The sequence below is a fragment of the Neofelis nebulosa genome, chromosome 9, assembly GCF_028018385.1.
Source record: "Neofelis nebulosa isolate mNeoNeb1 chromosome 9, mNeoNeb1.pri, whole genome shotgun sequence".
Classification (NCBI taxonomy): domain Eukaryota; kingdom Metazoa; phylum Chordata; class Mammalia; order Carnivora; family Felidae; genus Neofelis; species Neofelis nebulosa.
In genome coordinates, this window is record NC_080790.1 from 66,769,804 (window position 1) to 66,796,418 (window position 26,615).

At 34.8% G+C, this 26,615-nt stretch overlaps 1 protein-coding gene across 9 annotated transcripts in view; it reads left to right on the forward strand.

The window, feature by feature from the left end:
- The window catches only part of CCDC88A (coiled-coil domain containing 88A), a 141,109-nt gene that overhangs the window by 98,524 nt on the left and 15,970 nt on the right, over positions 1-26,615 (forward strand). For 7 of the 9 annotated variants that reach the window (XM_058684065.1, XM_058684066.1, XM_058684069.1 and 4 more), the window contains exons 17-25: positions 4,116-4,257; positions 7,923-8,087; positions 13,272-13,352; positions 13,549-13,710; positions 15,016-15,293; positions 15,478-15,621; positions 18,995-19,181; positions 23,229-23,374; positions 26,506-26,598. In XM_058684065.1, coding sequence (XP_058540048.1) covers positions 4,116-4,257; positions 7,923-8,087; positions 13,272-13,352; positions 13,549-13,710; positions 15,016-15,293; positions 15,478-15,621; positions 18,995-19,181; positions 23,229-23,374; positions 26,506-26,598 — 1,398 coding nt within the window. The remainder of the gene's footprint in view (positions 1-4,115; positions 4,258-7,922; positions 8,088-13,271; positions 13,353-13,548; positions 13,711-15,015; positions 15,294-15,477; positions 15,622-18,994; positions 19,182-23,228; positions 23,375-26,505; positions 26,599-26,615) is intronic. The other 2 variants (XM_058684064.1, XM_058684068.1) reach the window with 1 other exon arrangement.

A 26,615-nucleotide genomic window follows, 5' to 3' on the forward strand; every position in this document is an offset into this window, starting at 1 on the left:
CTATATTAAATAATGTATACAGGGAAAATTAATGCTGTTATAAGAGATTTGTTTTTGTCATTTGGAAAATATTCAAAGTTAAGAATAGGTTGGTTGATACTAATAGATTCTGTAATAACAAATAGAAGTAATTTGAGGCATTAGTTCTAGCATTGAATTCAAGCAACTGTAATTGGATTAATCATACAACTGTTTCATGAGAAACTATTTTTTTGCCATTTTATTTTATTGCTTTTAATTTAATTTAATTTTTTAAAAATTGACATCCAAATTAGTTAGCTAGCATATAGTGCCACAATGATTTCAGGAGTAGATTTCTTAGTGCCCTTACCCATTTACCCCATCCCCCTCCCACAACCCCTCCAGTAACCCACCAATTTGTTCTCCATATTTATGAGTCTCTTCTGTTTTGTCCTCCTCCCTGTTTTTATATTATTTTAGTTTCCCTTCCCTTAAGTTCATCTCTTTTGTCTCTTAAAGTCCTCATATGAGTGGAGTCATATGATTTTTGTCTTTCTCTGACTAATTTCATTTAGCATAATACCCTCCAATTCCATCCATGTAGTTGCAAATGGCAAGATTTCATTCTTTTTGATTGCCGAGTAATACTCCGTTGTGTGTGTATGTGTGTGTGTGTGTGTATATATATATATGTGTGTGTATATACACATATATATATATACACATATATATATGCATATACACATATATATATACACATATACACATATATATATATGCATATACACATATATATATACACATATACACATATATATATATGCATATACACATATATATACACATATACACATATATATATATATGCATATATATATATATATATATATATATATATATATATATACACACATACATATATACATACCACATCTGCTTTATCCATTCATCCATCGATGGACATTTGGGCTCTTTCCATACTTGGGCTATTGTTGATAGTGCTGCTGTAAACATGGGGATGCATGTGTACTTTCAAAACAGCACACCTGTATCCCTTGGATAAATACCTAGTAGTGCAATTTCTGGGTCATAGGGTAGTTCTATTTTTAGTTTTTGAGGAACCTCCATACTGTTTTCCAGAGTGGCTGCACCAGCTTGCATTCCCATATGAGAAACTATTTTTATTTGAGTTAAGTAAATAGTTAAGGCCCAATTTAGTTGACTGCTTCTTAATATAGATACTGAATATACATCGCTTTTTTTATTCAAACATTTATTACCTGTATGTGTATGTAAGACATTTAAATAGTTGAGGGGAAAAAAACAGTAAACCATGTAACCACCCTAACCCTTTTAGAACCCAGTTGTAGGTGGGTCCTTCATATTGTTTGGTGGCTCTTTTCAAACCTTAATTCAAACAGCTACTCAATGTTAATTGAGCTCTTAAAATTTGCTGACCATCAAGCATCAAAGAATTGATAATGCTTCAGCTGAGCCATAAAGAATGACTGAAATATGCAAGGTGGAATTGGTGGAGATGGCATTCCATGCAAATAAAGCACAAAGCTATGTTGAGAATTTTTTTTCTAATTTGAGAAAGAGAACCTGCAAATGGGGGAGAGGAGTAAAGAGGAAGAGGGGAACAGAGAGAGTCTCAAGCAGGCTCCAGCTCAGCACAGAATCTAATGCGAGGCTCAATCCCATGACCCTGGGATCATGACCTAAGCTGAAAATCAAGAGTTGGACACTCAACCAACTGAACCACCCAGGCAACCCCTTTTGAGTAATTCTTAGAGTGATGTGAAAGATGGATTAGAAAGGGGCACCTGGGTGGCTCAGTTTGTTAAGCATCCTTCTCTTGATTTCAGCCCACGTCATGTTCTCATGGTTCATTGAGTTCGAGCCCTGCATCAGGCTCTGCACTGACAGTATAGTCTCTTTGGTATTCTCTCTCTCCCTCTCTCTCTGCCCTTCCCCTACTTGTGTGTGTGTGCTCTCTCTCTCTCTCAAAATAAATATATTAAAAAAAAGGAATATGGATTAGAAAAAGGGCAAATTAGAGTCACAGAGATCAGTTAGGAAGCTGTTGAAATAGGCTAGGCAAGATGTAATTGATGTGTTCATTAGTCTGCACATTTATATATATAATGAAAGCATTAGAAATAGAGAAAAAGGTACATGTTGAACTCAGTGTTTTAGGAAATGAAATTGAGACCATGATCAAATTTGGTAGATCAGGAAAAGAAGTGTCTTAAGCCACTAAACCAGCTTCTTTTCTCAACCATTACGTTAACCTTAGCATCACAAAGAAAAAAAAGTTCACAAACATAAATTCCTTTAATATTCTATCCCTTCTGTCTTGGAGTTTATGTATATCTGCCTCTGTGTTTACCTCTAATCTCAGATGGTATCTCTAACAGTCTAACCTTTTCATCTTTCTCACTGGCGTCATTCTCTCTGACCCTTTTAAGATATAATTAAGATATTATTCTTGCCATAAAGGAATAGGTAGTCTAAGTTATGGATTTGTATGTACAAATAGGTAGAATGCAACAGAGTAAATTTAGTGATAAAGTTACAAATAGAGTGCTAAGTGATCACTCTTGTCTATTCTTTTTTAACAGCTCTTTTCCTGTGTCTCAATATACAGTAAAAGCTTGGTTTGCAAGCATAATTCATTCTGGAAACAAGCTTGTAATCCAAAGCACTGACATATCAAAGTGAATTTCAAGAACCATTGGTTCAGTTGTGATCACGTGATATTCGGTATCATGTACTACTTGTATTGCAAGACATCGCTCGTTTATCAAGTTAAAATTTATTAGAAATGTTTGCTCGCTTGTAGAACACTTGCAGAACAAGTTACTCACAACCCAAGGTTTTACTGTAGTTTCCTAGGGTTATGTTCTCAGGCCTCTTTGTTGTGTATGCTATGCATTGCCATCCATCATCTTACCTGATAGTCACATTATTTTTTGCTTAGTGGACATCTCTATCTGGACAGTCTAGAGGCAAGTCAGGCATCCAACATTAAATATATCCAAAGTTAGATTCATAAAATGCTTTAAAAATATCTGTTGACTCAAGCCAATACCAAAACGAGTGAGATTTGGTCTCTGCTCAGTGAACTTAAAAACTGATTGAGCAAGAAAAAAATTGTAAAACGTATATATACACAAATACACACAAATTAACTACAGTAAAAGGCAGAATGTGATAAAATTTCTCATATATGTACTTTAGGTTTTTATTTGGTTTAGTCATCAAGGTTCTCAGGTATATGAATTAGTCATAATCTCTAGTTTGTGATTCACTCTCAAACTGTGTTCATGCACTGTCCTTTTTGTAAAATTTTAACCGCAGGGTGCCTGGGTGGCTCAGTCAGTTAAGCATATGACTTCAGCTCAGGTCATGATCTCGCAGTTTGTGGGTTCGAGCCCCACATCGGGCTCTGTGCTGACAGCTCAGAGCCTGGAACCTGCTTCAGATTTTTTGTCTCCCTCTCTCTCTTCTCCTCTGATCATGTTCTGTCTCTCTCTCAACAATAGACATTTTTTAATTTAAAAAAAGTTTTTAACCATAAATAATATAATTTTTTATGAAATCACCACTCAAAAACATAACTAAAATACTGACATTCGCATTTGCCTCTTCCTACTCTGTTACCAGTATCCAGTATCTTTGGTATATCATTCCCTTTCTAAAATATTCTGTAAGTACTCTGTACCCTTCCATGAGTTTTAAGCTTAACTATACCTATCTCCTTGTACAAGTATCTTAACACATTCATATCATAGACAAATGCTTAATAATATAATAAACCCATCTACTTCTTTTCCTATGGATTCTATCCATATAAAAGTAAAAAGAATATTTTGGGATTTACATCTTCCAGATGCCTTTTTTTGAGCATCAATTTTTGCTTTTGACAACCTAGGCTATAATCTGAAGCTCTGGTTACCTAGTTGATTTTTTTTTTTTTTTATAACCAGGAAGAGTTTAAAGGGGAGAGTGGGGCAATAGAATAATTCACCTCTTAAAAAAATATTGTTTCATAAGACCTCTTTATGGCATCAGTGTCTATGGTCATAATGATCTTTAAAAATAATTTTTGACCTCCAGTGATGAACTATGTTATTTTTGTACTTGGATAGTAGGTACAAACTTTTGGAATCAAAATTAGAATCGACTCTAAAGAAGTCTCTTGAAATTAAAGAAGAAAAAATTGCTGCTTTAGAAGCTCGATTAGAAGAATCCACAAATTACAACCAGCAGTTGCGCCAAGAACTTAAAACAGTAAGTGATTTCCTTGGAAGGAATTTTAATTGTTGGATATTTTGACAGAAAAATGTAAAGTAGGAAACAAAAAAGCAACATCATTAGTATTGTGTCTATTTCTTTTTCTTAAATTTGAGAGTAACAAATCTTTGTCTTTTAGTTCATTACAACTATATTTTGTTTATCCACTGTAATTTATTAAATTCCATTTCCACCATGCAGTTAGAGGCATATCAGTATTGTGGGAATGGGGTGGTGAAGAGGCAGTCTTACTCTATTGGGAAAAGCTTTCAGTGTGATACTGACACTTCACTCTAACACCCTACTCCTATTGAAAATCCAGGTAACAGTTTGGTAGGCATAGATGTGGGTATGAGGATACCAAGTAGAGGCAAATAGTATGTGTGGTATATGAAAGCACTTGATCTCATAAATTTGAGGTTTTCTCCTACACCCGTTTTCTTGTGATATTTGGAATAATTCTGTGAAATACGCAAGGCAAGAGCGACTGTCCGTTTTCCTTTACATAAATAAATTGAAATCAAAGGGGCTTGCCCATTTCCTAGGGTTAGTGTATGGTAGATTGGTAGAATCATGTTCTGTGTTTTTTTTCCCTTTAATCATCTCTGTAGTACCACCAAGAGTGATTTTACAATCAACTAAACATTCAGATTGACAAGATTACTATGGGCCACATTTAGAACTACTTGGTTCTAAGTACAAGTATAGAGCAGGGCATTGTCAAGGATCCCTCTTCATATAGTTATCTAGAGTCATATTCACACCATATGACAGTTCAAGTGCAAAATGATAAGATTCACATTGAACTTGCAGGAGCTGCCCTTGCTTTGAGACAGTATGCTCCATAGTAGTCATCATCTCTTGCAGAAGCACTTAAGGCATAGATATAAGATCTCCACAATGGATATACAGGTTTCCAAAGGCACAGTTACCAAAGATGAATTTCCCATGCAGAAAAGGAAAAAGATTTTGGTCCCCATTTGCCCATAACATCATTGTTGGTATTTATACCATGAAATATATATAATTACAGAAGAAACTCTAGAATTTTGCTTAGTTAACATAAAGAATTATCCAAAAAATAAAGTAAAATTTGGCACCAGAGTTAATTAATCTCCAGTATGTCGGTTACAAAGAAAGTCAACTTCATAAAGCTACTCAGCCAGAAAATAATTGGGTATGGGTGTGGGTTAGTATTGCATGTATTTCAAGTCTAGAGAACAGAGATTCAAAATGTCATCGTCTTCCACTTCCAGCCATTTTGGCATAGCTATTACTGGACTAGCTTCCTACCATTCAACTGGAATTAGATTGTTCTGGATTTTAATACTATATCACTTGAAGACTATGAAAGTTAAGTATGAGTTGAATGCCTGAAGTAACTACTAAAATAGCATGACAAAAAAGGTATAGCTAATATGCCAGCAAAGGAGATAAAATAGAATTATAAAAAATCCAAAAAAAAAAAACAAAACAGAAAAAGAAAAAATGAGGAACAAAGTAAAGATTGGACAAATAGAAAACAAATAGCAAAATGGCAGTTTTAAACCAAACCAGATTAATCATCACATTAAATATAAAAGGTCTAAACACCTCAATTGAGAGACTGAGATTCATAAATAAGGTAAAAAGGCAAGACACACCTATATGCTGTCTCTAAGAAACCTCAATGGAAAATATGTCATTTTTTTATGTGAACATAAATCACAGATTCTGATTAATGATATATAAGGTAAAGGGTCCAATTTTGAAACATACTTATAAGAACAGTGTGCTAAAAATAAGCTTTGTGTATTACTCTCTGCTCTCCTTCTTAATAATGGCATATGTCTGTAGTCTTTATAAGCCTAGAAAAACGCTGTGGAAAATTAATGTAAAATAGGAGACAGGAAATGATGTCACTCATGTTATTAGGGTATTAAAAGTAATTTTTTAAAAAACCCTCAAAACTGGAAAATTAGGATCCCAGAATACCTATTAAATCATTCAGCCATGCTTTAAATTATATTCTATCTAGGGCATCTTTTTTCTTCAGTCTCACTTCATTATTTTCTAACTCAATAGTGGCAAAGTTTTTTGTTGAGTCATAAGTTGCCTAAGGTTTGCCTTACATATTGAATTATTTTAAATTTTTGTTTTTATTATTTTTTTTAATTTATTTATTTTTTATTTTTTTTTAACGCTTATTTATTTTTGAGACAGAGAGAGACAGAGCATGAATGGGGGAGGGTCAGAGAGAGGGAGACACAGAATCCGAAACAGGCTCCAGGCTCCGAGCTGTCAACACAGAGCCCGACGCGGGGCTCGAACTCATGGACTGCGAGATCATGACCTGAGCCGAAGTCGGCCACTCAACCAACTGAGCCACCCAGGCGCCCCAAATTTCTGTTTTTATTTTAAGTTTATTTATTAAAATTTTTTTTTTCAACGTTTTTTATTTATTTTTGGGACAGAGAGAGACAGAGCATGAACGGGGGAGGGGCAGAGAGAGAGGGAGAGACAGAATCGGAAACAGGCTCCAGGCTCCGAGCCATCAGCCCAGAGCCTGACGCAGGGCTCGAACTCACGGACCGCGAGATCGTGACCTGGCTGAAGTCGGACGCTTAACCGACTGCGCCACCCAGGCGCCCCTAAGTTTATTTATTTAGAGAGAGAAAGAGGGAGAGAGTACATGTACATATGTACAAGTGGGGAAGGGGCAGAGAGAGGGAGAGAGAATCTCAAGCAGGCTCCACGCTGACAATGCTGGATGCTGGACTTGATCTCATGGACCATGGGATCATAGCCTGAGCTGAAATAAATGAGCCACCCAGGCACCCCTAGATGTTGAATTATTTTAGACATTTATATTTTTGCCTTAATACAAAGTTTGAGCTTTAATTTAGAAATTTAGTATAAATGTCTCCTAGGAAAAAGAAATGATTCAAGATAAGTATAATAATAATAATCAGTCTAAATTAAAGAGAGCTATTAAGTTAATCAGTAATTTTGGTACTGTAAGATTACCCAGTTGTTAGTATTTGAGTTGACTCTCTTAAAGTAGGATTTGGTTGTAATCACACCAGAAAACCCTGGGTAAGATATATCCTTGGATTGCTCACTTTTTATAAAATGTAGTCATTACATGTGGTTTAGGATCTGAATAAAGAAGTCATTAATTTTCTTTATTAATATAGCGCATTCTGGGCAACATATCCTTCTTAAAGAGCAGACATTTATAGATACTTCTTCAACTTTAGGTATCTTTTTAGAAGGAATTATTATGTATGTCAAGTCTTCATTTGTTCTTTACATGGGGTATCTCTGAAATCTCTAAATCAGCGATAGATATGTCAAAAAACAATTACTAATATTTAGCAACATGTCTATTTCCAGTTAATATATTCTTCATCATAAACAATAGGATCTGAAATTACAGAATATGTAATTGGAGTATGGCACATAAACAGAGTATATTTAATATTTTCTAGAAGGAAAGGATTTGCAATTGACAAAGCATAAATTGTGATCATGATAGTAATGATAGTCATACATATTATTTATCATAGTTTTAAATGAAGTGTCTCTCCTATTCACTAGACTAGTGCAGAATCTAATTGTGAGAAGTAATAATTTTGGTGATTTTTTTTCTCCCCATTAAAATATTTTAAATAAAATATTAGGTGAAAAAGAACTATGAAGCTCTCAAACAGAGACAAGATGAAGAAAGGATGGTACAGAGCTCTCCTCCAACTTCTGGTGAAGATAATAAATGGGAGCGAGAAAGTCAAGAAACGACTAGAGAGCTTCTGAAGGTTAAAGACAGATTAATTGAAGTAGAAAGAAATGTAAGTATTTTTAAATTTTTGTGGGAATAAGATTTTTTAGAAGTAAAGTAGCATTGGATATATAATTCAGAAAATTTAATCTGGTTTTGGAGCTTTGTTCATCTTATACTTTCTCGACTGATTTATTTTATAATGTAATAAAGGACTGAAGAACTAATATAAGTCCATCAGCAAGCTTTGTCAACTCTTGTGAAAATACATCCCAAGCCCATCTACTTCTGTCCCATTGTTGCTGCTACCACTCTAGTCTAAGGTACCATCATCTCTCATCTGGATGAGAGAATATCCTCTCAGGGGCTGTCTTCCCCCACTTCTACTCCTGGCTCAGTCTAACCCATTCCTATTACAATAGGCAGTTTTTATTTTAAAACATAAAACTTAGTCATACCACTTTTCTACTTAAAGTCTTCATTGGCTTCCCCTTCCAATTAGAATAAAATCCAAATTTTTTAGTGTCTTGTAAGATCATTCCTGACTTTGTCCTGCCTATATTGCTGGCCTTATACCATAGCACTCTTCCACCCCCTCTGTTGATTTATCTGGAGATAATATTACTATAGTGAATACCTGGAAAACACAAAACAATGTCTGATATATAGTCAGTCAATTAATTCTAGTCATATTGGCCTTCTCTATTCCTATTTCCAGACCTTTATGTTCGCATCCTCTACATAGAACACATGGCTAGCTTCCCTCAGGATTCAGGCCTTATTTGACACATCTCCTGTGAGAGGTCTTTTCCGACCCCTCCACCAGTCAAGTAGCTATTCTCAACCTAAGCCATTTAATATCAAGCCACTGCCTTATTTAGTTTCTTCATAATGCGTTTCACTAGTGAAATATTATTTCTTTATTTCTTGGTTGTCTACTGGAAAAAAGCTCCTTGAAAGCAGAAAGCTGTCTTTCTTTTTTCCCACTATGCCTTCAGTATGTAGACTTAAGCCTGGTGGATAGCAGACACAGTAAATATTCCCTGAATGAGTTGGAGAAATACTTGACAAGAAACAGTAATCAAATAAATTCACCAAACATCTGTCCTTTAAAGATGAATGAGCTTTTGGAATATATATATTAACAAGTAAAATAGTTGCAGTTGTTGCTTTTGTGTTTTAATGTAACATGTTTTGCAAACTTTAAAGCCATAATGCCAAAAATTAATTTCCTACAGTGTTGATTCCTACTTTCTCATCCAGAAGTAATCACTGTAAACAGTTTGTTTTCCCAGAAAAATGATTTATCTGTGTATAGAAGTAGATTTCTTTTTTTCATCCAAGATTTAAATCCCAGTTACTTAATATACAATGTAATATTAGTTTCAGGTGTAGGATTTAGTGATTCATTACTTATATATAATACCCTATGGTCATCACAAGTGCCCTCCTTAATACCCATCACCCATTTAACCCATCACCATGCCTTCCTCCCCTTCAGCAACCCTCAGTTTGTTCTCTATAGTTAAGAGTCTGTTTTCTGGTTTTCCCCTTTAGTTTCTTCCTCCTGTGTTCATCTGTTACCTTTCTTAAATTCCACACGTGAGTGAAATCATCCGGTATTTGTCTTTCTCTGAATGACTTCTGTTGCTTAACATAATAGTCTCTAGCTCCATCCACATGGTGGCAAATGGCAAGATTTTGTTCTTTTTTTATGGCCAAATAATATTCCATCATATATATAAACTTCTTTTTTCTTTTTTGATATATTTATTATTATTTTGTAATATTATTTATTGTCAAATTGGCTTACATACAACACCCAGTGCTCATCCCAACAAGTGCCCTCCTCAATGCCCATCACCCACTTTCCCCTCTCCCCCACCCCTCATCAACCCTCAGTTTGTTCTCTGTGTTTAAGAGTCTCTTATGGTTTGCCTCCCTCTCTGTTTGTAACTATTTTTTCCCCTTCCCTTCCCCCATGGCCTTCTGTTAAGTTTCTCAAAATCCACATATGAGTGAAAACATATGATATCTGTCTTTCTCTGACTGACTTATTTCACTTAGCATAATACCTCCAGTTCCATCCACGTTGCTGCAAATGGCATGATTTTATTCCTTCTCATTGCCAAGTAGTATTCCATTGTATATATAAACCACATCTTCTTTATCCATTCATCAGTTGATGGGCACTTAGGCTCTTTCCATAATTTGGCTATTGTTAAAAGCGTTGCTATGAACATTGGGATACATGTGCCCCAATGCATCAGCACTCCTATATCCCTTGGGTAAATTCCTAGTAGTGCTATTGCTGGGTCATAGGTTTTTAAGTTTTTTTTTTTTTTTTTTTTTTTAACATTTATTTATTTTTGAGACAGAGAGAGAGCATGAACAGGGGAAGGTCAGAGAAAGAAGGAGATACAGAATCCGAAACAGGCTCCAGGCTCTGAGCTGTCAGCACAGAGCCTGACGCGGGGCTCGAACCCACAGACCGCGAGATCACGACCTGAGCCGAAGTCGGACGCCCAACCGACTGAGCCACCCAGGCGCCCCTTAAGTTTTATTTATTTATTCTGAGAGAGAGAGTAGGGGAGGGGCAAAGAGAGAAGGAGAGAGAGAATCCCAAGCAGGCTCTGCCCTGTCAGCACAGAGCCTGATGTGGGGCTCAAACTCATGTACTGTGAGGTCGTGACCTGAGCTGAAATCTGGAGTCAGAAGCTTAACCGACTGAACCACCCAGGTGCCCCTATATACCACAACTTCTTTATCCATTCATCAGTCAATGGACATTTGGGCTTTTTCCATAATTTGGCTATTGTTGATAGTGCTGCTGTAAACATCAAGGTGCATGTATCCCTTTGAATCAATATTTTGGTGTCCTTTGGGTAAATATCCATTAGTGCTATTGCTGAATCATAGGGTAGTTCTATTTGTAACTTTTTGAGAAACCTCCGTACTGTTTTCCAGAGTGGCTATACCAGTTGGCATTCCCACCAACAGTGTGGAATCTCCGAATCCTCTCCAACATCTGTTGTTTTTTTGTGTTGTTAATTTAAGCCATTCAGACAGGTGTGAGGTGTTATCTCAATGTAGTTTTGATTTGTATTTCCCTGATGATGAGTGATGTTGAGCATCTTTTCATGTGTTTGTTAGCCATCTGTATGTCTGGGAGTGTATTTCTTTTACAGTTATATCTGTGGGATCATGCTATACAATATTTTGAGGATCTCTGTATTTTAGAGAGATATAGATCTATCTCATTTTGTTTAATGAACACATTATTCCATAGTATGGATGTTACTCTAATTTATTTAAATAAAACCCACATTGATGGGCATTTAGGTTATTTTCAGATTTTGCTGCAATGAAAATCTATGTATAATATGTTCATAGGGTAGTAAATTCCTGACAGTGGAATTGATAGGCCAAAGGGTATATATACATATCTGTGTATGTGTGTAATTTTAAATGATATCATCACTTAAAATTGAAAATCACATTCGTTTTCAGTCCTTCTAATAGAGTACCTGTTTTTTTAGATACACATTTGATATTACTAGTCTTTTAATTTTTATTAAAGCAAAAAGAAAATATTTTAATTTTCATGTTTTAAATTGGCGAGCTATTTTACATCTTTATTATCAGCTGTTATGAATGCCTATTTTTAATTATTCAGTGATTTTTATATATATACACATAGACACACACCTCCATCACTTGGATTAATAATTGTATTTCAGAAAATTTGGCTGACTTGTAAAGTTCTGTAAGGTAAATTTCTTATCCCACTGACTTCCTTTATAAATTTCTATTGGAAAAAAATTACTTGGTTGTCATATTTTAGCCATTAATGGTTTATAAAGAAGGCTAGCCCTATATTAGACTGGTAATTTTGGTGTTTTTGCCAGTGTATTTACTGGCCTCATAACTTCTCCATTGTAAATTTTTTCTTGCTCTGAGATATCCTTTCTACTCTCTTTTATTCTTTTATAGACTATAGGAATTTTTCTTATTCCTATAGGGATACCCAGACTTAACATTAGAGCTTGCACATTTTGGTTTATTAAGACCTGAACTACAAGGTACTTAACGTACGTAAGTGAAAAATGGTTCACTTCTTTGGTGTATCAAGATGACATATAAATACATTAGTGTTCCATATTATTCTTCCAGTGTGAATTTTTTTATCCTTTTTATCTAAACAAATTAGCATAAGAAAAGGACAATATCAAAACCCATCTTAAAGCCTTTGGCTTCCTCAGCTTTGATTTTGTGGTATAATGTATGGGTTAAATCATTACTTGCCTTTCATACAGTGACATGTAGTATATGTGACATGAAAGCGTATAAAATGAATGTTTCCTCTGTCCCCTGTGTAGGTACAATAAAAGTGATCTGTTGTGGTTCAGTTTAACTTTTTATGCATATCACACTTATATGCAACAAATTCTGGCCTTTATATATATAAAGTTTTATTTCAGTTTTCTAGAGGGTTCTTTGTTTATACTTTTTGATACTAATTTTTTATGAAATGCTATTTAGAAATAATCCTAAAAATACAGTATCTATGGCAAACAGTTAATATATATTGCATTAAATTAATAATGATCTATTATTTGCATAGTAATTCAACTGTTTAACTATAAAATTGAAATATGTTCAAATGTACTAGAAAAATTGAAAATTGTATGTTTTGTTTGGATTTGCTCCAGAAGTCCTATAGATGAGATAGAGTTTTAGTGAGTGTTTTATACTATGGAAAAAAAAATCACTACAGAAAATATATAACATCTGTTAGGTCAATTATGGCCTAAATTTTTTAAACACATAGTTGAAATTGTTCTGCTTCTCTCTTAAATTTGTGTTTATAAAATAGTTTTGCTGCTACCCCTGGGACCAGCACTCGCCTATATGTATTTGCCTTTGGGCAATTAGAAAATGTGCACTTCACTGGCTAGACACAATCCCATGCACTTTTGAACACTACAAAAAGGATTTAACACCCCATTCTAGTTTCTTTTTTTTTTTTTAATTTAAATTCAAGTTAGTTAACATACAGTGTAGTCTTGGCTTCAGGAGTAGAATCCAGTGATTCATGTCTTACATGTGATGCCCAGTGCTCATCCCAAAAAGTGCCCTCCTTAATGCCCATCACCCATGTAACCCATCCCCCCATCTACTCCCCTCCAGCAACCCTGGTTAGTTCTCTGTGTTTAAGAGTCTCTTATGGTTTGCCTCCCTCTCTCCATTCTAGTTTCTTATGTTAATTATTGAGAATGGAATATTTTATTTTTCGGACACTATAAAGCAGACAGTACAGAGACACAATAGTATGGTAAGGTTTTAGTATTATCATTTTCTTTCTCTTAGATTAAATCTTTCTTTACAATTTGGAATAGTAGGGAACTGTTTAACTCTTTTAAGGTTGTTGGGATTTTTTTTGGATTATAATGGTAATAGTTGTTATGAAATTATAATATCTGTTAAACAGAAATGTTTGTTGCTTTTTAAAATGTGTTTTCTTTATTAAGAATGCTACATTGCAAGCAGAGAAGCAAGCACTGAAAACTCAACTGAAGCAACTTGAGACACAGAACAATAATTTGCAGGCTCAGATTCTTGCACTTCAGAGGCAGACAGTGTCCTTACAGGAGCAGAATACTACTCTTCAAACGCAGAATGCGAAGCTTCAGGTTGTAATGTAATATTTGGGGATGTGCAACCAAATTTTTTAATTATGCTCTTAAAATAAGGATAACTGGACATGGTAACATTGTTTCTTAGTGAGTGAATTTAATGGGAGATAAATTAATGGATGATAAAATCTATTTAGTGCTATATCAGACTTTCATATATCAGCATTTTTTTAAATGTCAGAGCCTCTAAATATTAACTAACAAATTCATTCAATGAACATAAATAAAATAAAGGTAATTTTATCTTTATTTAAATTACTAAAAAACTTTGTTTATATTTAAAAATTTTTATTTAAAATACTTACTTATGGGAGTGCCCAGGGCCATAGTAGAGCACAACAGGAGCCTGCACAAGGAGCCAGGGGCGCTTCAGCAGCACCTGCCAGAAAGGCCCAGCATTAAACAAAATAAATAAATAAGCAAAATAAAATACTTAGTTAAAATATAATTTCATCTTTATTTTATTTATGTTTACTTTATGGCCTTTTACCTGTTTCAGCAAGTTGACTGTAATTAAGCAGAAACCTTTGCTTTAGAATATGGTTGCAACATACCATTGCTTATTTCATTTTTACAGCTTTCATATCAGTTATTAGAAACCAACACAGCATGAGAATTTTGTCTTCAGACTTTTCCTTGGTTCAGAGGATCAATCTTGCACTTAATGCTGCAGTGTCTTTTCAAATAGAACGATCAGGTCTGGGAAAGTGTAACTCTTTGAAACCTCTTAAAGAGCCAGAGGAGAAAATTCCATCTCCAAATCTGAAAGTTCTTTCTGTAACTCTTTTCCACATGGTAAAACACATGCTAAGTTAATGTAGACTCTTGAGAAAATTTCCAGTTGAAATGTCACAAGTAATTTTTCAGTTCTGTCAACACTCAACTTTTAGGAAGTGATAAATTAGCATTTTGGATTCTGTAGTTTTTCATGAGTGGAATACAAATTGTTTCTAATCACCTTCATTTAAAATAATTGAATCCAAAACATGTATGGTGTATATCTCATAATAATTTTTAATAACATCTGCCAAAAATAAAAATTAAATTGTAGGCTTTTTCTTTGGGATACTTATAAAAACCAAACTTTCTCAGTATAGTATGAAATGATCTGTTGTGATTTATATAGAGCTCCTTAAAGTCACTGTTATCTTTTATATTTTTTTATGTTGCCATTAGTTATATTTTTGAATAATTTTTAACATGGGAAAATTATTTTATCTGTAATAAACACATACCACATATTTGTGTCTTCTCAAAGAGCAGGTAGCTATTTATGTCTGATAACAATATGCGTTCTTACAGGTTGAAAATTCTACCCTTAATTCCCAAAGTACTTCACTGATGAACCAGAATGCACAACTCCTAATCCAGCAGTCTTCCTTAGAAAATGAAAATGAAGCTGTAATCAAAGAGCGAGAAGACCTGAAATCTCTCTATGATTCTCTGATCAAAGATCATGAAAAGCTGGAACTTCTTCATGAACGGCAGGCTTCAGAGTATGAGTCTCTCATCGCTAAACATGGAACTCTAAAGTCTGCCCACAAAAATCTTGAAGTAGAACATAAAGACCTTGAAGATCGGTAATTTATTATCTTCTTTAGACAATATAATAAATTTTATGTTAAACAGAACTAAGATAATTTATATAGGAAATTTATCATGTTTATGTGATACTTATTAATAAATTACTCTTGTTTTCTTTGTTTCTAAAGTATTTTCTTTTTTCTAAAGAAATATTATAAACCAAATACCTTTTTTTCCCAGTTACAATCAGTTACTAAAACGGAAAGGACAATTGGAAGATTTGGAAAAAACACTGAAAGTAGAACAGGAAAAAATGCTGCTTGAAAACAAAAACCATGAGACTATAGCTGCAGAATATAAGAAACTTTGTGGTGAAAATGATAGGTAATAAATATTTATATATTTTAGTTTTATATTATTCATTACATCCAGAGTGTATACTGCCCCCTTTGCATTACCATCTGTAATTTAGAATTTTTAGAGTCCCCAGAACAACATGTAAATTACCCACCAAAATCATGCAGCTAGTTATAAAATGGCTTGAAAACCTTGGTCCCTTGTTTTCTCTTACTGTTTCTCTCTTGATTTATTCAACTAATTAATTTTTAAGCCACATTATATAAAGAAATCTGTACCTTGATAGCATTTACGCGCTTTATTGCTACAGAATGTAATGAAATCTGATTCTTTATGTTTGTCTTTTTGCTAGTCTGATATCTCAGTTCTTGTCTTTCAAAGTTGCTACAAGTAAGCAGCCTCCTGTTTTCTAGCTGACTGATTTGAACTCTTATTTTTAACTGTCTTAGGCATTAATGGTTCTCATATTGCATGGGGCAATTATTGTTTAATTTGTAGCTTTGGGAAAATCAAAACTTGCCAACTGGTAATTTGCCTGCTTCATAAGGGTACATTTCAAAGGGTTTTTAGAAACCTTTGACAGTTTAAGCAGCCTGAACATTGGCACTGCACTTAGACTTAACCATAGCTGAAGTGCTAAAAGGCAGCACAAAAAAATTCAAGTGGGGGTCATTCATTGACTATTGTCCTATTATGAATTTAATATAATCCATTTTTTGATTTCTATTTCTTTTCCTTTACAAAAAAAATAATCCCTCTAAGTGTGTGGAGCCATTTTCATATTCATGCTCAATAGTTTTTAATTTAGTAATTGTTATAACTAGAAATAGTGTACTAGGGGATTTGACTTTCAATAAGCTCAACACCAAGCTAGAATCGAGAAGGATATTAAAGTATGTTCAGTAGAAGACTAAATTGTGACAAGTTATAGAATACCTTTAGACAGGGTCTTTAAAAATTTTTTTAAATATTATTTTATTATTTTTGAGAGAGAGAGAGACAGTGCCATTGGGGGAGGGGCAGAGAGAAGGGGGACACAGAATCCAAAGCAGCTCCAGGCTCTGAGCTGTCAGCACAGAGCCCGACGCAGGGCCCGAACCCACAAACTATGAGATCATGACCTGAGCCGAAGTTGGACGCTCAACCAACTGAGCTACCCAGGCACCCCAAGACAGGGTCTTTTTTATTATGCACATAACATTGAGGAAGGCATTTAATATCAAAGTCCCATCTTGAACCTAACCTTTTTCCACTGTTGGAATTTGCAACAAACTGGGTCAGTTGGTGAGTTTGGATAGGCCTTCTAGGAATCTAATTGTATTCATTTCTGAGGAGCCTTCTGAGAAGGAGCTTAGCCTAAATGATAAGAAGAAATTGAGCATGATGATCTTGAACCAGAAGACTCTGCAGGCTTGAAAGGGAAGTGTGATTCTGAGTATATTCTATCTCTCAAAGCTGTTCTATCCCAGCTTTTATGCATGCATGTCTATGTTGTAAAGGAAGAAAAGGTTTTAAGCAAAACCTTGAAAGAGCTCTTTCACAAAAAAAAAAAAAAAAAAATTCTGAAGAACAATAGTTTGTTTATCCATTCCTCTAAATAACCTAAGTTTTAATCTTTGATAATGCCAAATCAGGAATGTTTATTATATGGACTGGTTTGTTTTGGCCTCTTTAGTATTGTGTTCACTGAATTGCATTTTGGTGTTAATGTTCTCAGCTTTAAGGGATATTGTAAAAAACTCTCTTAAAGAGCTCATTTTAGCATTTGCCAGAGAGATGGTGTTGAGGACATTGTATATTGTATCTCTTCATATCCCACCCCCATGAAGCGTCAGTAAGTAAATCTTTGATCTCCATAGATATTGACATATACTGTGTAGCTGATTGTGTGTCTCAGATCTGACCAGCTGTTAATAACTCATGGCATACATTAATTCATGGATTCAACTTATTTATGGAACATTTTCTGTATGTTTCTGGTCTTGCCATTTTATTTATTTATTTTTTACCAAGTCTTGATTTTTAAACATACTATTTTGTTATTTATAATTCTTGTAAGCTGACTCAGTTCTTTGGGGAATGAGTTGAAGCAGATTGTTAGGTGTTTTGAACAAGTCCCATCCTGTTCTTAATGCTGTAAGATAAAGGTTGTTAAACTACATTTGGCAGCTAGCTCAGCGGGCCAAATCCAGGCTGCATTCTGATTTTTGTTTTTGTTTTTGTTTTTGTTTTCCACATTTAAAAACAAATTTTATTATATAGCTCTTCTGCTTTTTATTTTTTTACTTTAAGTTTTTATTTTGATTTGTTAGTTAACATACAGTGTTATATTGGTTTCAGTAGTACAATATAGTAATTTAACAATTCCATCCTGTTTTGGTTCAGCTCCCAAACTGAAAATAGTTTTTACATTGTAAAAGGTTGCGGGGGGGCACATAGAGGAAGAGAGTTTGCTGTATGTTGCATGTGACCCACAAAGTCTAAGATATTTACTCTGGTCCTTTATAGAAAAAGTTGCTGACCTCTGCTCTTAGATGTCAGTGGACTTTGTTCTGAGGGTATAATGGAAAGAAACAGATAAGTTAGGTGTATGGTTTGATTTTTTATAAAAAATCTAAAAGTTTTTTCAGAAAAAATCTCCAATTTCTCAATAATTGGAGACTACATAAACATGGATAATTTGTCACAGCTGTGGAAATCTCAATAACTAAAATTTTGGTTTAAGCCTGTATATCTCCATTATCTGGCAACAGATTGATGGACTATCATTTCTTGTACTGCATTGATTGATTCTCTTGATCTTTCTTGAATTTTCACGTTGAATTTTAGAATTTTTTTAAAAAATTTTTTTTTAACGTTTATTTATTTTTGAGACAGAGAGAGACAGAGCATGAACAGGGGAGGAGCAGAGAGAGAGGGAGACACAGAATCTGAAACAGGCTCCAGTCTCTGAGCCATTAGCACAGAGCCCGACGCGGGGCTCGAACTCACGGACCGCGAGATCATGACCTGGGCTGAAGTCGGCCGCTTAACCGACTGAGCCACCCAGGCGCCCCAGAATTTTAGAATTTTAAACTTCTCTATGAGATCTAAACAGGATTGGTTATTTTCTCTTTTGTCCTTTAATCTAAATATTTTCTTATTAGTACTTCACATTTTAATGATAAAATTATAAGTGTCTTCTTAAACATTTAAATGCTGGAAGATTCAAAAGAAGAGTAGTCTGAATTTTTTTAATCTAGTTTTACAGAATAGAAGCTGATTTTTTAAGAGTTTAGTCACTGGCAAGAGTCTTATATTCTTTAAGTATGTCTGTGATCCACAGCATTTTCACACTGTGTAAATTACAATGAAAGCTATTAAGGATTCTAATTCTATTTCTGTCATGATTTCTAAATAGGTTGAATCATACATATAATCAGCTTGTAAAAGAAACTGAAGTTTTACAAACTGACCATAAAAACTTGAAAAGTCTTCTAAATAATTCCAAACTGGAACAAACCAGATTAGAAGCTGAATTTTCAAAGTTAAAGGAACAATACCAACAGTTGGACATCACATCCACCAAGCTCAATAACCAGTGTGAGGTGAGCTTTACCAAGTTTTTTCATTTTGGGAGTCAAGACATGCCTAAAAAGTAAACAATCATATTAAAATGATGATAGCAGTATATATTTTGTGGGGTATTTCTAAAAGAAGTGATCAGGGATAATTGAAATTCACAACTAATTCAGAAAAACTTCTGTTATTATTAGTATCAACATTGTTTACTATTAGTTTAAACTGACATGTCCAGATACTTTGAAAATGTAAAACTGTGCCCTTGCTTAATGAAAAAAATGTTTACTTACCACCTAGCATGTACTAGGAAACCAAAAAGGTAAAAATCTCTCCCTTTGTGGAGCTTATTCTGGTGGAAGGAAATAGACAAACACAAGTAAGTGAAATTCATAGTGTTTCAGTGTTTTGTAACATGGCTATATAGCACTTTACCCCAAAACTTGGTGGTAAAACAATCATTTATTAGGCTCACCGATCTGTGGATCAGAATTTGGACAGGGATAGTGGGACCAGTTTATCTCTGCTTCACTTGCCACTGGGCCCCTAGCCTGAAGATTGAAAGGTGAATGCATGTTCGGTAGTTGATGCTGGCCATCAGCTGGAGGCATCAGTTTTCTCTCTACGTAGTGTCTCTGAGGGCTCGTTGGGGCTTTCTCACAACATGGTGAGAACAAGACAGAAGCCATCTTTGCTTTGATGATCAAATCTCAGAAGTCATGCAGCATCATTTCCCCTGCATTCTATTCACTGAGGCAGTCAAAATTCCATTCAGATTTAAGGGAAAGAGAAAATAGACTCAGCCTCTTGGTGGAGAATGTCAAGGTTCTACAAGAGCATATGGACTGGAAATACTGCTCTACCTATTTTGAAAATTAGTCTGCAACATATGATATGTTACAAGGTAGATAAGTTATGTGCAAGTAAAAATGAAGTAGGGTAAAAGGGGATATGGAGGACTTCCAGGGTGGATGAAGAAGTATAGATTGAGATTTTAATAGGCATCCTTGAACCAAGATAACTTTATTCAGAGTAAAACACCAGAGCCATTTGAGCATTTTGAACAGAAATGACATTGGCCTTATGTATACAGTTGTGGTCTTAATATAATTCCATGCCTCTCTTTGTTGTTTAGGTTTTATTTATTTTTCTTGAAGTTTATTTATTTATTTTGAGAAAGAGTGTGTGTGTGCACACAGAGAAGGAGGGAGAGAGAGAATCCCAACCAGACTCTATACACTGTCAGTGCAGAGCCCGGTTTTGGACTCAAACTCATGAACTGTGAGATCATGATCTGAACCAAAATCAAGTGTTTGACACTTAACCAACTGAGCCACCCAGACATCCCCATGCCTCTCTTTGTGATGGTTTGATAAAGCAATAAAAGTTTTAAAATATAAAAGGATACTGAAAGCCTTAAATAATCCTTAAAGTTTATTAGTTAGTCCGCAAATCATTGACGTTTGAATATAGCTTAACACCTCAATTTCATGGCACTTTTAAGAAACAAGCACTTAAGCTAGTCTTTAAAGGAAAATAGGAATAGATTTTCAGAAAATAATACTTACAAGTTTTTTGTCTGAAATGATAAACCAATAGAAAGAAAAATTAGTTTAATAAAAATCATATACATTTAATTATCCAACAAGGCTCAGAAAGTACAGAATATTCATTCTGCCTGTGATTTATAAAAGTCTAAATAAAATATATATGGAGCGATGGACTTACAGAATGAGGAATAGGGCAAATCAACTCCCTAAGAAACAATAAAATTGGGCAGAATTGTCAAAAACAACCAATATAGGACTCTGGACCTCAAGGAAAGATGTTCAACAAATTGAGAAGCATTTATTCAAGAAAAGCTACTCAACTTTGGATAGGAACTCTGGTTGTCTGAGGCATTTTATCTTGTGATTTCTCCCATTCCCCTCCCCCCTTTCCCAGTTCCAACACCTGGTAGTTTAGGTGAGGGGCATACTGTGAAAACCATCAACTTTGCTACCAGAGCAGATTGATTTGATTTGAGCAGAGCACAAAAAAGTCCCCATCCCCAAGAGAGTTGTCAAAGGTCAACTTTCAGATGGCCTGAGGTTGGAATATTGGTTGAGGCAAGTAATAGATTGGCAAATTAGTCAAAAATTTCACTAGGAGAATCAAGGGATGAGATATTCAGCCACAGTGAATCTTGATCAAGTTCCACATGACACTGGTGGTCCAAAAAGCTATCCAGGAGAGACCAGACAGGGCCCTAGCGAACTACTTATCTCTGGCTGATTGTCCCAACCCAGTCAAATGTTAACCCTTGACTATGGGTTAAGTCATATAATAACTTATTTAGAGGGAGAAAATCAATCCATAGTGTTAGAGGCCAGGATAGCAATTAATCTTTGTGGGAAGGGATGGTGATTGGAAGGGAGCACAAGGTGTTTCTGAAATACGGTTAACGAGCTGTTTCTTGATCAGTGTGCTGGTTCCTTCCACACATGTGTTCACTTTGCTCTAATTCACTGAGCTATATCTACTTAAAATTTCTTCCCTTTTCTATATATATGCTTTATCAGTTGTCTATTGACACAGTAATTAATGCTGTATAACAACATAGAACCTTTGGTAATGGACAATAAATACTTATTTTTGCTCATGATCTGTGGATTGGCTGAGCAGATGTGCTGATAGCATGTATTGATGTGTGGACCAAGATCATTTGATCTTAGTAGAGGTTGCTCCTATATCTGCATTTAACTGGTACATTCTTTGAGAGTGGGCTGACTGGCCTAAGGTGGCCCTAGCTGGCATAACTCTTCTCTGTACCACATTGTCTCTCATCCTCCAGCAGAATTCCAAGTGGAAGCACAGAAGGCTCTTGAGGCCTAGGCTTGGAGCTTCCATCACTACCACTTACTTTTCATGGACAAAGACTTTCCAAATTCAGAAAGACAGAAAATAAGTTCCACCTCTTGATGGTAAAAGTACGAAGTCACAGCACAAGAAGGTGTAGGTACAGGGAGGAGAATAACTGCATTCAATCTTGCAACGAATCTACCACATGTTGTATTTCAATTTAACAATATATTGATAAAACAAATACAGCACAATATTAATAGCAGTTAGATCTAAATGCCTGTTTATGGATATTCATAGTATTATACTATCTGCTTTTCTGTATCTTATGAGAGTTTTCAAAATGTTTCTTTTCCTTCCCCACCCCCGCCCACTACCCCACAGGAGGGCTTGTTGTTGGCTTTTTTTTTTTTTTTTTTTAAACTACAGATCTCTGGGCTCTACTCCAGACCAGCTGAATTTGAATGCTAGGACCCAGAAATCCACATTTTTAAATAAACTCTGCAAGTGATGTTAAAGTTTGAAAGTCACTACTTTGGGCTTTCTGACTTCTACGGGAACCTCTAGCCTAACTAAGGCATATTTCTAATTTCTTCTAGCTACAAAGAAGCAGCCCAGTGCTGCTGGCAGCCCACTACCAATAGTATCAGCCTAGTAACACCAGCCATTGACACGACTACCTGAGTCCCTTTGATCAAGCTATAAAGACTATACACTTTTAAGATTCCTAAAAACCAGTGGTTGAGGAAAGAATGAGGTATATTAAGTATCTACTTTGTGTTATAGGTATGACAAAAGATACTTTACATATATTATTTAATCCTTGCAACAGTCTGGTGTGGGAGTTATTATCATTTTATAGATGAGGTCATTAAAGCCCAGAGAATTAATTAACTTGTCCAGTGTTTCATAGCTCCTTAAATAGAAGGCCAGGTAGCTTTTGGACTAGAAGTTAAACGGTTTGAAGAAAGCAGGTGTTTGTGAAACTAGTAATTTATTATATGTTAAACCCACTATTTGTAAGAATTTTAAAAAATGTGTGCACAACACATAACTCAGTATTTTGGCTGTCATTATAACAATCACTCATGTTCTGATCAAAGTGCAACCATCTAATTATTCAAGTAGCAGAAGACTGCAATCTTTGTGAAGCCCTTTATATTTTTCAGATGTTTCGGGTGATTTCTGTTAAATGTAAATGTTGATTTTTTTTTTAAATGTTTGTGTTTAAACAGTTGCTAAGCCAACTTAAAGGAAATTTAGAAGAAGAAAATCGACATCTACTAGATCAAATTCAGACATTAATGCTACAGAACAGAACACTATTGGAGCAAAATATGGAAAGCAAAGATCTCTTTCATGTTGAACAAAGACAATACATGTAGGTACCAAATTTTAAAATATTACTCATCATTTTATCATTGCCATACGGTGACAGAGATAGTCACCGTACTATCACAGTCACTGCTACTGTTTTTAATTTTCAACATTATTATTTCTACTTAAATTTTTTTGAATGCTTATGTTCCAGGCACTCTGCTAGTAACCAGAAATGCTAATATGAAAACACATAGGTCCTACTCTTAAGAAACTAGTAACATAAAGCAAGAAATACAAATAATTGCTGTAACGGAAGTATGTATATGAGGCCATATAAATATAGCAAATATAGGGGGAAGGAGTAACTTAGTCTGAAAGAGGCAAGGTGGGCTTTCCAAAGATGATTACTTGAGCTAAGATTTAAAGGGTCATGGGAGTTTGCCTGAGGAGACATACCAGGCCAGAGAGCACAAATGAAGTAACGTGGAGGTATATTGAAGGTGTGTTATGGTATGGTATAGAACCTAAAAATTATAGTTCCTCCTGGAGCAAAATTGAGGAATAAGGAGCAATAGACAAGTGGCTAAAAACTTAGTAACCATTTCACAAAGGTTTTTCTGTGCCATACAAAGGAGTTGCTGAAAAAAATTGAGCCGGGGAGTAAAATGATTAGATTTGTGTTTTTTTTAAAAGGCACTGATGACATTTTAGAGTACGGATTGGAGGTTCTGAGAATAGAGAGACAAGGAGTAAGTTTTAGAAAGACTGTTGCAATAATCTAGTGAAACATAATTCATAAGCAGTGGTAGTTGAGATCAAATATGAGTTGTAAGAGAGAGATTGGCAAGGCTTCATATTGGTGAGTTATGTTTCCATTAAGTAGAGGGATCTGCTAAATCAGGGATTTGGGCCTGAGCAGCTCAGTGGATGATCTTTGTATTACACCAAGATTCAGCTTTACTAAATTCTTCTCTCCCCCGTTCCCTCCCTGAATGTAAAACACTACAGTATAATAGAAATAGCATAGATGATGAAATGAGGCATCTCCTAATCTATTAGATGGTGAGCTGGGGCACATATGAAACCAGGATATATCAGACATTTTTTGAAGCATCAGTTTTCTTATAAAATTTGGAGCAGGGAACATGATCTTTATATTAACACATGTTTATGGAACAAAAGGCAGAGTTTGCATGAGCTCTTAAGATAAATGCAAAACTTCAAAGAAATGTCCAAGTCCAAGTGGCTGGCCACTTTGGACTACACCTTCAATCATTTCAGGGGTATGTATGCTTTTACTCTCTGCCATAGAGGTCTTTTAGCTTAAGAAGTAGTAACTGTATGTAAAGCTCTTGACATTTGAGTTTTTTGAGGCATTTTCCAAAATTTTATCATCTTAATATTCTGGCCCTTGATGAATAACCCATTTCCAAAGTTTCAGTAATTGTTGACTGACAAAAAACATTAATATCTATTCTGACTTTTTGAATTTATTTTTTTAATGTTTATTTATTTATTTTTGGAGAGTGCGGGGGCGGGGGGCGGGCAAGGAGAATCCCAAGTAGGCTCTACACTGTCAGCACAGAGCCCAAAGTAGGGCTTGCTCCCATGAACCATGAGAGCATGACCTGAGCTAGAATTGAGTCAGATGCATAACTGACTGAGCCATCCAGGCACCCCCTGACTTTTTGAATTTAAATTAAAAATATTCATATTCTATGTCAGTTTTAGCTAAATGCCTCTGTCACATGGTCCTAGAAGAAGTGACAGTTTCCATTAAGTAGAAGGATCTGCTAAATCAGGGATTTGGGCCTAAGTAGATTTGAACAGGTAGTACTTGGAAGTTCCTGACAATATTTCAACAGATAAAAAGAGAAAACAGTTGGGAGGTATAGACCATTTGCTGTTGTGCTCTGCTATAATTGTTGGTGACGCCTTTTCACAAAGCATCTTCAAATAATTCTTTCAGATCCGGATCCATTCATTCTGGTTCCTACTACCCTAATTCAGCCTGACAGCTCAACTATACTGACTACTTCATTAGCCTCCTGGTTGCTTTCTTTACCCGCATCCTTTTTGATAAGTTCTTTTTCATTAGGGAGTTAAGGGTACCTGAGGCAAAGATTTCATAATGTCACTTTGTAATGAAACCTTCAGTGCTTCTGATTTCCTGTTGAGCAAAATCTAAACCTGAAAATCCCTCACTGCTTCCCCTCAACTAAATTGCTTAATTTAGCATTCTTATCTTTTCAGTCTATCTAATATGGGCATTTTCTCCACAAGACTTTCTTTGGTCATCCAAGATAGAAATATTTTGCCTTTGTAAGTTCTTCATACTTAGACAGTGCTTTTATTTTGGTATCACTACTGACTTGGATTGTAATAGTCATTTATGTGTTTATGTTCTCTCTCCTACTGTATTATAAGCAGAGTTGAGCTACTTGTTATTCATCTTTATATGGTCTCTGTGTCTTCCTTATTGTAAATTATCACTAAATATTTTTGAGTAAACAGCATCACTGTGGCATCACACTTTTTTTAGAAAGATCATTTTACTTTGGTCTTTGATGTTTCCCTATATAATATATACTACCAAGAACATAAATGACACTAAGATGTGGTGAAACTAGTGTAATTCATGTATTGCTAGAGGCAGAAAATAGTTCTTTAGATATAAATTAAGCCTAATTAATTCTGCCATAAGGAAAAAAGTCTGTTTTCATGAAGATGTGATTACAATATCACTTATCATATCTACAGTTGTAAGCAAACCATTGAAAAGGTTTTTACTTACATAAATTATACTAAATCACCAACAGTGATGTGAGATACTAAAGATCCAAGAATAGGAGAATAGTCACTATTGATATGGTGTTGCTTGATAGCTGTTAAAAGATGTTGAGAGAATTCCTTTGTCAGGATGAGAATGTAATAAGGAAATTTTTCTTCAAACAAGTAAGTTGTATTAAAGAATTGAATTCTATATCCTTTTATTAAGTTTGAAAATAGAAAGAAAAGGAGAAACTCTTGGAAAAAATCCCATTGTGAATACCTAATAAATTCTTAGTTGTCAACTATGGCATCTGTATTTGTTTATGTTTTGGAGAGAAATTAGATTCTAGTCACAAAATAATATTCATAACTGTACAAAATAATGGTGCATGTCCTAAAATGCAGTTTTTATTTTTATAGCGATAAATTAAATGAATTAAGACGACAAAAGGAGAAATTAGAAGAGAAAATAATGGATCAATACAAATTTTATGACCCATCTCCCCCTAGAAGGTACTGTTAACCAAGTT